Raw genomic sequence first — 14,060 nt, 5'->3', positions numbered from 1 at the left:
TTGAGAGGGAGATGACTTATCACCTGAATTCTTAAATACAGGGCAAACTGATGAGGTCTTCCAGGGGGTCGGAAAGCACTTCTCCTTAAGGCAGCGCTTAAATAGTTTCGTAAGTATGGGAGCAAGTTCTGGTTGAAGCTTTTTTAACACTATAATTGGGATGCCATCAGGGCCAGTTGCTTTACTGGAATCTAGGTTTTTTATTAGCTTGGCGACCTCATGCACGGATATTTGTATATTACCTAGCTTGTTCTGTGTTATAGGAGGAAATATGGGGAGTTGATGGCCTTCGTCGCATAGGGTAGAATTAGCTGCAAAGTTCTTTGCAAATAGTTTGGCCTTGTCTGACGCTGACGAGATAACCTCTGGTCCATTGATAATGGTTGGAATAGAACGCACACTTCTGTTCAGGATCCTATTTGTTATTTGCCAAAACTGGTGGGAACCAAGCCGTTGATCAGCTACCTTGGATTTAACAGACTGGGCATATAGCTCTCTTGCATTTTTTATTACTCTTTTACAGTGGTTGCTGGCAGTCCTGAAAGCAGCTTTAGTCTCAGTGCATCTATTACGTTGGTAGTTATGGAAAAAGTGATTTCTGTGCGCGATAGCAGCAGCACATTCTGGGGAGAACCATGGCTGGCTGTTAGGTTTTTGTTGGAATTTTTTTGATGGTATGAATTGGTCTATGCCTACAATTAACCATTCGGTCAGATCTGATACTATAGAGGACACTTCCTTTTTAAACATGGAGTGCAGAGGTAAATCAGATATGAATGTACGGAAGCTATCCCAGTCAGCCATAGAGTATCGGTATACAGTACGGTGGAGGGGTACGTCTGATGGCTTCTTACATTTTGTTTTTATCTTAACTGATACGACGGAGTGGTCGGAGGATCCTAAAGGAGAATGAACGGTACATGAACATAGCTCAGGGGAAGTTGAAAGAAAAAGGTCTAAGAGGCTTGCATATTGATTGGGTGTATCGGGCACACGGGTGGGTTCGCGAACAATCTGAGTGAGGTCATAAGCAATGGCAAAATCATGACAAAACCTCCCCTCATCATCTGTCTTATTTGAATGGGTCAGCCATTCCACGTTATGGACGTTGAAGTCACCACAGATGTGGATGTTAGTCGAGGGATGTGAAGACAGTATGTGGTCTATTTTCTCAGATATGCTCTTAAAGATAGTAACTCCGCTGTTGTGGGGCCTATAGAGGGCAAATATAAATGCAGTGGTGTTAGCAAGTGCAACCCTGAAGCACATATAGGGTAAATTAGGATCTTCTCTAGAGATATCCCTGCCACATGGGAAGCCATCCTTAATGTAGGCACATATTCCATGCCCATGGCGATCTTGGGAGTCAGATTTAGCTGTTAAATTGGAGTATCCATGCATTATGAACTCATCTAGGGAAGTGGTCGGCCCTATTCCAGTTTCACATAGAAATAATATGTCCGGTTTCGTCTCCTGTAATTGGGTTTCAACCTCTGGAAGGTTGGAACGTAGACCCCTGATATTGGAGAAGGAGACCTGGTAGTAGGGGTCTACGCTGGAAGATGGGGTTCTAGGTTTAATCGAGTTTTTATTCTGGAGATATTTCATGTTGAGGTTTGGGGATTTGTGGAATAGGTCGGCATACTTGGTTAGAGCAGTACAGAGAGGGAAAGTAAGAGAGAAAAAGACAGGAAGATTTTTTTTTTTATTTGTAGCACACGAAAAGGTAAAGCCGTAACAATTACCCACTAGTATGGCATCGAGAGGCCCCACCAGAGACTACTGCATGGTCCAGATCCACTCACCAAATGGCAATACAGCAGTCCCAGTACTTTGCGCCTGCTGATAGGACAGCCTCCCTAGTGGTTAATCCAAGGTTCGGGTCCCTGACTATCAGGCGGATAACGTCAGCCCAGATAAAACGTTTACCTCCAGCACCCTTACTAGTGACATGGCAACAAGGACAGACAAAGACAGAAAAATATCCGACATCTCAGACTACTGGTCACCAAGTAATACCGACCTTTAAGCAGCTTTTTCTTCACCCTTTGTCAGAAACATCACTCATTGAATGAGGACTGAATGACAAAATAGGAGAAGCGAGAGTTACTGGAGCTGCCGATAACACATCCACTGTATTATCTACTCTCCATTTAAAAAAAAAAAAAAAAAAAAAAAAGGGGGGGGAGAAAGGGGAATGGGTACAAGTGACTTATATCTAAGTAGTAAGTCCGGTGCGAACTTAATAATTCATGGCATTTTAGTGATAATCTCCCCTCCCATATTAATGGGTGGAAGTTTGTCGTTATCTATCTAGTTTGAATCATAAAAGTTTCATCTTATAATTAATTAAAATCCAATAATTAACTATTATCAATTTGTAAAGACTGCTTAATATTAATTTACATTAGAGTTTAAATAATTTTTCAAGGTTTTAATTTAGAAGGTTGAAGTTGATAAAATAACAATTATCTAAAAAAATAAATAAATAAATCAACTTGTAATGCTACATTTACAGTCACATTCAGATATTGGTAGTAGATTATTTTTGTTATTGGTTACCAAGGTTGCTATGTTCTCATCTATCTTAATGCTATTATAATTGTGGCTAAGTTTTGTGAAAAGTTGAATATAATTTGATAGTGTTTTTATTAATAATCCTACCCAGTTTATAGTTAATAGGAAAATTTCTTTCCAGATCAAGACAAGAATAAGGTCCCCAATCGACCAAGAAAAACAAATGGATAGATTTTGATCAATACCAGTTTGACCTTGACCATCACATGCACTTGATCTCTGTAAAGAAATATACAATAATAGACATGTTCAAATTTTGGTGACCAAGATTTATTTTTGTATGTAGAGTGCGTTTTTTTTTTTTATATATATATATTTATAAAACCTTTAACTTTAATATATTTACAAAACTATTTAAACTAAAGAGCGCATTATTTTTTTATATATATTTACAAAAACTTTTTTATAAAACTATTTAAACCAAATACAAGTTTTTAATCTAGGGAACAAAACATATTTAAACAAAATACATGGATTTTTTTTTTAAATAAAAATATCAGTCCAGAGTGCCTCATTTTGGAGAATTTCTCCTCCCAAAATGGAACACCCTGGATTGGGATAGCATGTTTTTCCTTACTTAAAAAATAAAATATAAGCCATTAAAACGTTTGGCTTAAATATTTTTATTAAAAAGTTTTGAGTCAAAGTATGATAGAGTACAAACTAAAGGCATACCTTTTTAAAGTTGATTTTTAGATGTATTCGGCTTTTTTATGTATAAATATCACATTTAAAATTGTTGTCAACAAGTAGTTTTTATGATATTATAGCCTTTATTATCCAATGTATTCCCTATTATTTTTACTAGTGGCTATGTTTGTTTTTGTGCATGCGCAAAAATTGAATGTGCACATAAATATCTACATGATTATTACAAAACAACAAGATGACTGATAATCGATTAAAATGTTTTTGTCTTGAAAATTTGTTTTGGTTTGAAAATTTAATATCTTATCAAACATTTTGTCATTTCAGAATTGGCAAGTTAATTTAAAAATTAATTTTTTTTTTTTTGTTTAATATTTTCTTTTAATTCAGGTGACCGATACAAATGTGAAGTGTGGAGAATTTGAAAGTGGAGATATTGAAGAACGCTACAAACTCTCTGATAATGATTATGCCAAGAAAAAAGGTTAATAGTTGTCTTTTTTGCTTTTACCTGACAAAGTAATTTGAAAAATGATCAATTGTCTCTTAGCATTTCAATAAAAATAGCAACATTTGCTAAGTACATCCAAAAGAAACTAGATATATCAACTAAAATGACAAAATAAATTGTTAATTTACAGATTAATTAAAAACGGGTTCACCATTCCATGATTTGTAGCATGGGGACCGGATTAGGGTATTACTGGTTGGGTTTCAAGAGAAAATAGTTTGATGTTGGAACCTTAAATTACATGAAGCTGATAACATCACTTACAAGAGTCCCCTTCCTATATTGTAGAAAGATAATGAAATTTATCTGAAATTCCCAAATAAATTTTGCAGCTTCAAAGATTTTGAAAAGTTAATTTTAGATTTTCCACAGTAAAATGTAATATTTATACTTTTGCAAACTACAGTTCTATAAATTGGATATATATATATATATATATATATATATATATATATATATATATATATATATATATATATATAGGGTTTGTATTACTGTACACATAGATTCGAAAAAGTTGTCAAAAAACAAATATAGAACAAATAAATGTTATCAAAGGCAAGATAAGTTACTTTTCTACCTAACTGGATATATTTTTTGTGTTTTTATTCAGTGTAACATGTTTATTCAGCTCGAAAAACATGCAGTGTTTACCGATGTATTGGAAAATTCAAAATGGCAGCCGACTCTCTCTCGGAGAGGGTACGTTTGGGAAAAGGTATTATAAATAATAAACTAGACAAAATACTGTTAGAAAACAACCGAATACATGTCAATTTATGTCACGGTAACATATATTGAGCGAATTTCTAACAGTATTTTGTCTAGTTTATTATTTATAATACCTTTTCCCAAACGTACCCTCTCCGAGAGAGAGTCGGCTGCCATTTTGAATTTTCCAATACATCGGTAAACACTGCATGTTTTTCGAGCTGAATAAACATGTTACACTGAATAAAAACACAAAAAATATATCCAGTTAGGTAGAAAAGTAACTTATCTTGCCTTTGATAACATTTATTTGTTCTATATTTGTTTTTTTGACAACTTTTTCGAATCTATGTGTACAGTAATACAAACCCATATATATATATATATATATATATATATATATGAGAATTAAAATAAATAAATTTGTAACAAATTATATCAGTTCCATGAATTCAACAACAACAAAATCTTTTAGCATACAATCGTTTCTAAGACAAAAAGATTTTTTTTTCAATTAATTCCAATGTCTCTTCAGCACTGATTCCATAACATCACAAAAAGAAAAAAACAAAACATCAACATTATATACTCTTAAAAACAGTAATAGAAAAAAAAGCTAAAGCCTCTGTTGGGCATGCAGCTCATCGCCTGGAGGGAAAGCTAATTCTCAATGTCATCCTTCCTATCTCTTTGTCTGAGATCCTGGACATCAAGGAGGGATTTGCACAGATCCACAGACAGTTGACTTTTGATTGTGGAATCACGATTGTTTAGCCATCTCTGACAATCTTGTTTAGAACAATTACATGAGCCATCATGGTTTGGGATGTAGAACAGAACCAGGATAACTTCTATTGCAACATACACACGTTTGTGTGTGTGTGTGTATATATATATAGTGTTATAATGGAATAATTCCAGGAGGAAATCCGGGTATGAGAGCTCAATGTGGTAAACAGAGCAATAACATTAGACAATTATGTAATTTCCGTGTTATATTTTTATTTTATATATGTATATATATATATATATATATATATATATATATATATATCCAAATTACTGGAATTTTTTTAATTTGTTTTACATTTTAACAAGTCTTTTTATTTCAATTTGTAGATAACTTCCGAACTTTTAAAGAACAGAATCTTAAGAATCTCACTCAAACCAAAGATCAGGCAATGGCGAAAGATCAAGAAAAAAAAGACAAAGAAGAAGAAGAGAAAGCAGCCACCATGAAGATTGGTGATAGGTTAGCTTCTTCCTCTGTTTTAATTGTTAGCTTGTATGTTTACATATTGTCTGTCCCTACTTGACATTACGTGAGTTTTTCATTTAAATTTAATTTTGTTCTAACAAAATTTTCAAAATAACTAATAAAAGAATGAATCTATTAATAATAATTCTTCCATTTCTAATCATTCATCATGTTATATATATATATATATATATATACTAGCAAAAGTACCCGTTGTTGACTGGGTTCAAAAACAGCCTACAGAAAATGGACTCTGATTTATTAAAATATGATAGGTTATGAAAAGGAAGGGTTGTAAAGAGATAGCTTCGAATTTGGGGCTATAAAAACCAAAGCAAAACCATATGATGAAAATAAAATAGATAAACCCCATAATTTATTATACCATACCTGTTCACACTGAAACACTTATCACAATATTCTGCGGATCTATATTAAAAAACCTTGTTAAACTTTGTGACATATTTCCATTCTATGGAGCTCAGGCACGAACGAACACTCCATAATTTCATTATACCATATTTCTTCAAACTGAAGCATAATTATCAAAGTATACTTACACAGATAGGTATGAAAAGTCTTTATTAAAGTTTGTGCCTATTTCCATTCTATGGAGGCCAGGCGCGAACGCAGATCTCACAATTTTATTATACCATCCCTATTTAAGTTAAAACATACTTATCAAAGTATTCTTATGTACATCTATATCAAAAACACTTGTAAACGTTTTTTTTTTTTTATTTTTTATTTCCATACTTTGTGGTTGTGGACCAGGCGCGAACACAGACCCCACAATTTTAATGAACCACCGTTCTGCCAGATCAAACATACCCATTTCTGTGTCTCGATACATCTTCTATCATATGTAATCAGTTATTTAAAATAGTCAACCATATAGGAGCCTATTCGTGACCAGACACACACACACATACACACACAGAAATTCAGCTTTATATTATATATATATATATATATATATATATATATATGCATGCAAACAAGTAATCTTTTTTTTTCTTTTAATTTATATATTACATTGTATTATTTATACAATTTATACTGAATTTCATATATAGTTTTAATATATAGAGTGCATCTCTACAAGGCCACCTGCTTCTCATGATACATGAGGACTGGATTCTAGTGACTTAGCAGTTTGTGTCTTCATTACCAATATGGTTAGTTGCAACATTTAACTTTGACCCTAACTCAGACTAGACAGATGTTTGGAATCCTATCATATATAACCCGTACAAAACTTACATCTGACCTCATTCATCTTCCCAATCTCCATTAAATGCCTAAGCTATTCCCAAATATATAATAGAAAATAGTGGCTTAAGATCAATTGGTTAAAAAGAAATCAATATGATTCCCTTACTCTTGACATTTAAAAGTACCGTAACTGAGGAAACTAAGGGATTACTCAAAGCAGAACAAATCAATAAAACTCAAAATTACTCTTAACAAATCCATACCATGGTAAGGAAAATACCTTGTCTCAATTTTGGACTTTAGTGGATAAGGTAGCACGATAACAAAATTGAAACACTTATGGTAAAAGACCTTTAAAAAGAAACTGCATACTGATTCAGGATCACAGGATTCTCAGCTGAAGATCAGATAAACTTGATATTTTTTTTGCTAAGAATTTTTAGTATTTCCATTAAATTACAACTCTGATCAGTTTTTCTCTATAAAATATAGCATTGTGCATCATCATTTTAAAATAATGGATTTTATATCCCCAGTTTCTGCTTTAGTAGTAAAAATTATTAAAGAAATTGATCAAAATAAAACATTTGGAGAATGAAATAAAGCAATTACCTGCCATCCTGATGCTTTTAAGTTATAAGATGATTGCTAGAGCAAAATTAAAATTATGTATGAAATTCAGTATCAGAAAAATTTTCATGTTATATTTTATTTTGCAGGTGTCAAGTTGAAGTGGTAAATCAACCCAAAAAACTTGGAACAATTCAATATGTAGGTGAGTATTAAAATGTGTTTTTTCCTTTTACATCATTACTAGCATTGGTGCCCGGCATTGCCTTGGTGTTTGGAGGTGTGTGTTGAGCAAAAAAAAAAAAAAAGTGGTAGTAGGAAGGCAGGCTCGAACTCATACCATGAAGGAGGAAAAGAACGGGAAAAATATGTGATGTCTTTGTTGTTAGGACCATCGTCAAACCGAAAGTGACGTAGGTTAAGGCTAGACAATCGAAAAGAGGGGATGACTTTTGAAAATATCAGCGAAAAAAGCGACCCCTCCCTGTGCCCAGTTGAGGGTGAAGAAATTAATTTTTTAGCCAATTTTTCGGTATTTGTCGTCTGAAGGGTCAAGCTATAAAACGATACTGATCTTGAGAAAATCTGTCACCTCTGTTGAAAGTTTTAGGCAGACATGCAAACATACATACATAGATTTATATATTTATAGCTCAAATTTTCAATCCAAACCGATTAAAAAGCTTGCCCTATCTCTAAATACTCTTTATGTAAAATTTCAAATGTTTAGACCAGAAATTGTCTGAGTAATTTGGCAGAGACTGCAGGGGTCAAATTTTTTTTTAACTTTAACCCCTGTTATAACCCCTTAACATTTATTGTTTTGGGCTCAAATCAAGTTATTAAGTTAGATTCATGTCCAAGGAACCTATATCTAAAATTTCAATTGTTTATACCCAAAATTGATGGAGGAGTTTGGTAGAGTTCTCAAAGGTCAAATCGTTGAATTTTGACCCCATTAACAGCCAAATTTCTGGCCGAAAATGGATTACAAAGATTTTCCCAAATCTCAATATCCTGTATATCAAATTTCAAGTTTGTGGACTGAAAATTGACAGAGTTATTGCGTAGGGAAATGTACACAGGCAGACACACACACACACACACAGTCACTTTCACTTTTATAGATATATAGATTGCCTATAGTTGATTAACAGAAAATAATTGAATAAGAATTTACTTGTTTTCCTTGTCAATTTATTTTTGTTTTTAAGTATCTTAAATGATTTTTAAATAGTTTAATTATTTTAATGTAATCCTAATTTAGTAAATTTTAGTAAAGTGATTTTTGTTATTCTTGACACAAGAAATCTAGAAACATGGGGTGTTTCTTCAAGGATCAGCTGTCTTTCATGGTATCTATTGTTTTTAATTGCTAAATAATTTAACAGAACTATTTTAACAGAAAATAAGAATTTACAAGGATAAAATAATTTTTGTTTGCAAAAATGATTATATTCCTGAAGAATATTGTTGGTGTTTCTTTTGAGCCAGTGGTTAAGTTGTCCTATTCTTGTGTCAACTAGTGCATTCTGAAAATTGTATTTAAAGAAAAAAAATTGATTATAAGCAGAAACTAGTTACTAATTTCATAAAAGTTAGCTTGAGAAAAAAAGAAGACAATAGTGAATGGAATTTTACTTCTAATACATTTGAATGTAGAAAGAATTACATAAAAAAAATCAAAACTATAATAGAAAAAAATTCTTTAAAGAAAGAGGTGTATTGGAAAAATGACCTTTAAACAGTAATCTGTTATCTCAGAAAAGAATAAATAAAGTTTGGGAAAAATGGTATTTTACCAAAGATGAGAAACTTTCAAAAAGTGTTTACATAAACAAAATTATAAAACATTGGAAGTAAATGAAAAATATATGAGAACAAGATTGTTAAAAGTATTAAATATAATTCCAAACTATGAATTCTAAATGTGTAAAATCTATAAAAATTCACAAAAAAAATGCATCTTTGAAATTTCAAACGCATTGACTCTAGCCTCTCATAAACTGGAAGATCCACTCAGTTCTAACGTTAAAAGATTAGCTGCTAAATAACATTAATAAAGACATTTAAGACGCACAAATTTCGCATCATGATGTTCTCAATGTTCAGTTTAGGCCAGTAAACATATCTACACATAAGACTTTTCATTCTATTTATTCCTGGACGGCCGACATGAAAATCCTTCTTGGAATGCTATATAGAAGTTACTTGCAAGAAACTGTGTGAAATCTGTTTGTCCTTTTCTGATATTTCTGTTAGATTAATAAATTCATCATTTAGAGCTTGCTTTTTTTATTTCATGAAGAGTTCTCTTATTGTGTTGTACACAATTGCCTTTATTTCCCCATCAGTTTGTAGAGAGGCGATAATGGAATCTTCTAATGATTCTTTATGTTTTGGAACTAGTTTGGATAATTCATCCTCGTGACTGATTTTTTATTTTCGATTTTAAAATTATAGTCCAGTAGGAGTGTCCCCCACCTCGATAGTCTATTTCCTGTATATACTTGTAGATGTTTTTTTTTTTTAACAAAAATAGTAAGGTTTATAATGTGTAATATCTTCCATGAATATAATGGTGAAATTTTTGGACTGCAAAGATGATTCCTAGTGTCTTTTATTCAATCTGGGAGTAATTTATCTCCTCAAGGACCATGAATGATAGGTTTATGAGTTCCATCTGGAGTTTTATGGAGAATAAATGCTCTTGTTCCATATGGACTTGCGTCATTAACAATTATTATTTTGAGGTTCGGGTTATAATAGGCAAGAAATAAGTCTAATGTTAAGACTTTGATCTGACCGCCAAGATCGCCATGGAATATGTGCCTATATTAAAGATGGCTTTCCATGTGGTAGGGACATCTCCAGGGAAGATCCTAACTTACCCTATATGTGCTTCCGAGTTGCTTTAGCTCACACTGCTGCATTTATATTTACTCTCTATCACCCCCACAACAGCGGAGTTACTATCTTTAAAAGCATATCTGAGAAAATTGACCAAGTCCTATCTGCTTATCCTTCAGCTAACATTCACGTATGTGGAGACTTCAATGTTCACAACGTCGAATGGTTTACTCACTCAAACAAGACCGATGATGGGGGGGGGGGTTCTGCCATGATTTCTCCATTGCCTATGACCTCACTCAGATTGTTCATGAACCCACCCGTGTGCCCGACAATGACGGCCAGTATGCGAGCCTACTTGACCTTTTTCTCACAACTTGCCCTGAACTATGTTCAGTTTCTGTTTTGTCTGCTCTTGGATCTTCCAACCACTCTGTTGTATCAATTAAGATAAAAATGAAATGTAATAAGTCCCCAGACGTACCTCTCCATCATACAGTATATCGATACACTAAGGCTGACTGGGATAGCTTCCGTACATTTATATCGGATCTACCTCTGCGTTACATGTTTAAAAAGGATGTGTCCTCTATAGTATCAAACCTGACGGAATGGTTAATTGTAGGTATAGACCGTTTCATACTCTCAAAAAAGTTCCAGCAAAAACCTAACAGCCAGCCATGGTTCTCTCCAGAATGTGCTGCTGCCATTGCGCACAGAAATAACTTTTTCCACTGCTTCCAACATAATAGATGTATGGAAACTAAAGCCGCTTTCAGGACTGCCAGCAACAATTGTAAGAAAGTAATAAAGAACGCAAGAGAGTTGTATGCTCAATCCGTTAAGTCCAAAGTAGCTGAGCAGCGGCTTGGTTCCCACCAGTTTTGGAAAATAGCAAACAGAATCCTGAACAGAAGCGTGTGCTCTATCCCAACTATCATCAATGGACCTGAGGTAATCTCGTCAGCATCAGACAAAGCCAAAGTCTTTACCAAGAACTTTGCAGCTAATTCTACCCTTTGCGACCAAGGCTGCCAACCCCCAATATTTCCTCCTGTATCAGAAAACACGCTATGTGATATACGTATATTTGTACGTGATGTTGCCAAGCTAATCAAAAACCTTGATTCCAGTAAAGCAACTGGTTCTGACGGTATTCCAATTATAGTACTCAAAAAACTGCAACCTGAACTAGCGCCCATACTTACAAAACTGTTTAAACGTTGTCTTAAGGAGAATAGTTTCCCATCTTCCTGGAAAATTTCATCAGTATGCCCTGTATTTAAGAATTCAGGAGATCGCTCATCCCCCTCTCAGTACAAGCCAATAAGTCTCCTGTGCGTCATGAGTAAGTTGCTGGAATCTGTGTTAAATACAGAAGTAATCAACCATCTCAACAAAAATAACCTTCTTAGTGACACTCAATATGGTTTCCGTTCTACTAGATCTACAGCAGATGTGCTTACAGTTATATCTCATAGGATTAGCAAATCTCTCGACGGAGGCAACCTTTCTAGGGCAATTTCTCTTGACATATCTAAGGCCTTTGATAGGGTATGGCATAAAGGTTTACTTCACAAGATCTCTAGCTGAAAATGTCTTCTCAATTATTAAATCATTTCTTTCTGATAGGTTCATAAGAGTAGTAGTTGAGGGGCAAAAATCAGAAGCTCACAGTATTAATGCTGGTGTCCCTCAGGGGTCCATCCTGGGCCCAACTCTTTTCCTGATCTACATTAATGATCTTCCAAATCACATCCTTACATCATTTGTAGACATTTATGCTAACAACACTACCATTTATGGTAGCACATCTAAGACAGTAAATGACCAAGTTCTCTCCGATTCTCTCTCCTCTGATCTTGAGCACGTAGTACAATGGGGAAAGGAGTGGCTGGTTACTTTTAATGCATCTAAAACCAAGCTTCTCTCTTTACACCATCAACATTCTGATCCACATCTGGAATCAATTAAAATGAATGACTCTCGTCTTCAGGAGGCCTCAAGTTTTGACAAGCTTCTTGGCTTGACCATTACTCCTGATCTTAAATGGAACACATACATCAAATCTGTTACCAAGGCCGCTGGAAAAATGGTGGGATCTTTCTATCGATCCAGTAGATATCTCACTGCTGATACAATTCTCTATCTATATAAGAGCCAGGTACATCCAAGGATGGAATACTGTTGCCACATTTGGGAAGGAGCTGCTAGAAAGGACTTGCCCCTGCCTTGATAGAGTTCAAAATAGACTTTGTATCCTCGTAGATGTCCTTTTCTCTTCCCTGCAACCTCTATCTCACAGAAGAAATGTTGTGAGTTTGTCTCTGATGTATCGTTATTTTCATGGAAAGTGTTCGACTGAGCTTCAGTCTATGGTCCCCCCCTCGCCTAACTTTTACAAGAAACACTCATCTAGCTGAAAACACTATCAATAATTCCCTCCACTCTTTATCTGTGCCTAAACCTAAACGTAGATTCCATGAACAAAGCTTCTTTCTTAGTACTGCACGCCTGTGGAATTGTCTTCTGTTTTCCTGCTTTCCAGCTGACTACAATATGGTTGTGTTCAAGTCTAACGTAAATAAGTTCTTGATGAGCCGTTCCATATAAGTTATCAAATTTACCGAATTTTCATTACTAATGATTACTATATTGTCCAATGTCTACTGTACACTCTTTAACCCTTATCCTTGAGTGGCCTCATGGCCTTGATAATGTGGTGATGCCTGTGTAAAAAAAATAAAAAAATAAAATAAAAAAGTTTTATCGAATGTCTCCTCATGTACGGGCATCTATTCTCATACGTTATCTTTTTTAAAAGTTTGTTGAGTGGAACACGGAAGTTATGCATGTTAGGAATGAAGGCTTGATAATACATTTCTGAATTTAAAGTGAAAAAGAATCCAATTTTGAAAACAGAAGAAGCTGTCACTGATTGTCACTAAGATCAAAGACCCAATACCACCTGCAAAATACAGACAGCTAATTCAACATTGCAGCAATCTACCACACCTATATGGCCTCCCTAAGATTCATAAAGATTCTATTAAGGCCCATTGCTAGTGCCTAAAGTTCAACATGCCATCGAGCTGATTCCTGGTAGATATAGACAAATGTCCATTGTATATAGAGAATTCATACTCACATTCATTCCAAACCAGATAGTGAGTCTAGATGTGGTCAGCTTGTTCACAAAAGAACCCATGATGAAACTCTGGCAGTGGTACAAAATAAGCTGACTTTGGATGCTTCACTAAAGGAACACACTTGCATCGCAATTAACAAAATAATGATGTTGACCTTTTGTGTAGGAGCTACATACTTCATGATGGGATCTGATATATATTGACAGGCAGAAGACCTAGCAATGGGATCACCATTGTCCCCAGTACTGGCCAATGAATACATGGAATACTTTGAGGAAATGGTGTTAAGATCAACACCACTAATGCCAACAGTGTGGTAGTGATATGTGGATAACACATTCATACTCTAGCTCACCAGGAAGATGTTCAAACATTACTAGATCATGCAAACACGATACAGTTCATGCTGAAAAAAGTACATAATAACCCACACTGGTCTGGGATTTATGTCACCTGTATACCGAAAACCAACTTTCACTTGACAGTATCTAAATTTTAACTCCCACTAACCATATAATGTAAAGAAAGGAATTGTCCATTGCCTACAATACCAAGTAAAAGCAATATGTAA

The 14,060-nt window shown here is 34.3% G+C and overlaps 1 protein-coding gene across 3 annotated transcripts in view; it reads left to right on the top strand.

Moving 5' to 3' along the window:
• The window catches only part of LOC145255732 (tubulin-folding cofactor B-like), an 87,395-nt gene that overhangs the window by 45,526 nt on the left and 27,809 nt on the right, over positions 1–14,060 (top strand). For all 3 annotated transcript variants that reach the window (XM_080114349.1, XM_080114348.1, XM_080114350.1), the window contains 3 exons: positions 3,616–3,709; positions 5,567–5,699; positions 7,640–7,695. In XM_080114349.1, coding sequence (XP_079970475.1) covers positions 3,616–3,709; positions 5,567–5,699; positions 7,640–7,695 — 283 coding nt within the window. The remainder of the gene's footprint in view (positions 1–3,615; positions 3,710–5,566; positions 5,700–7,639; positions 7,696–14,060) is intronic.

Source organism: Euprymna scolopes, chromosome 31, assembly GCF_053919585.1.
Source record: "Euprymna scolopes isolate OS-2025 chromosome 31, ASM5391958v1, whole genome shotgun sequence".
NCBI lineage: Eukaryota > Metazoa > Mollusca > Cephalopoda > Sepiida > Sepiolidae > Euprymna > Euprymna scolopes.
Note: the sequence above shows the minus strand (reverse complement) of the source record. Positions and strands in the feature narration are given on the sequence as shown.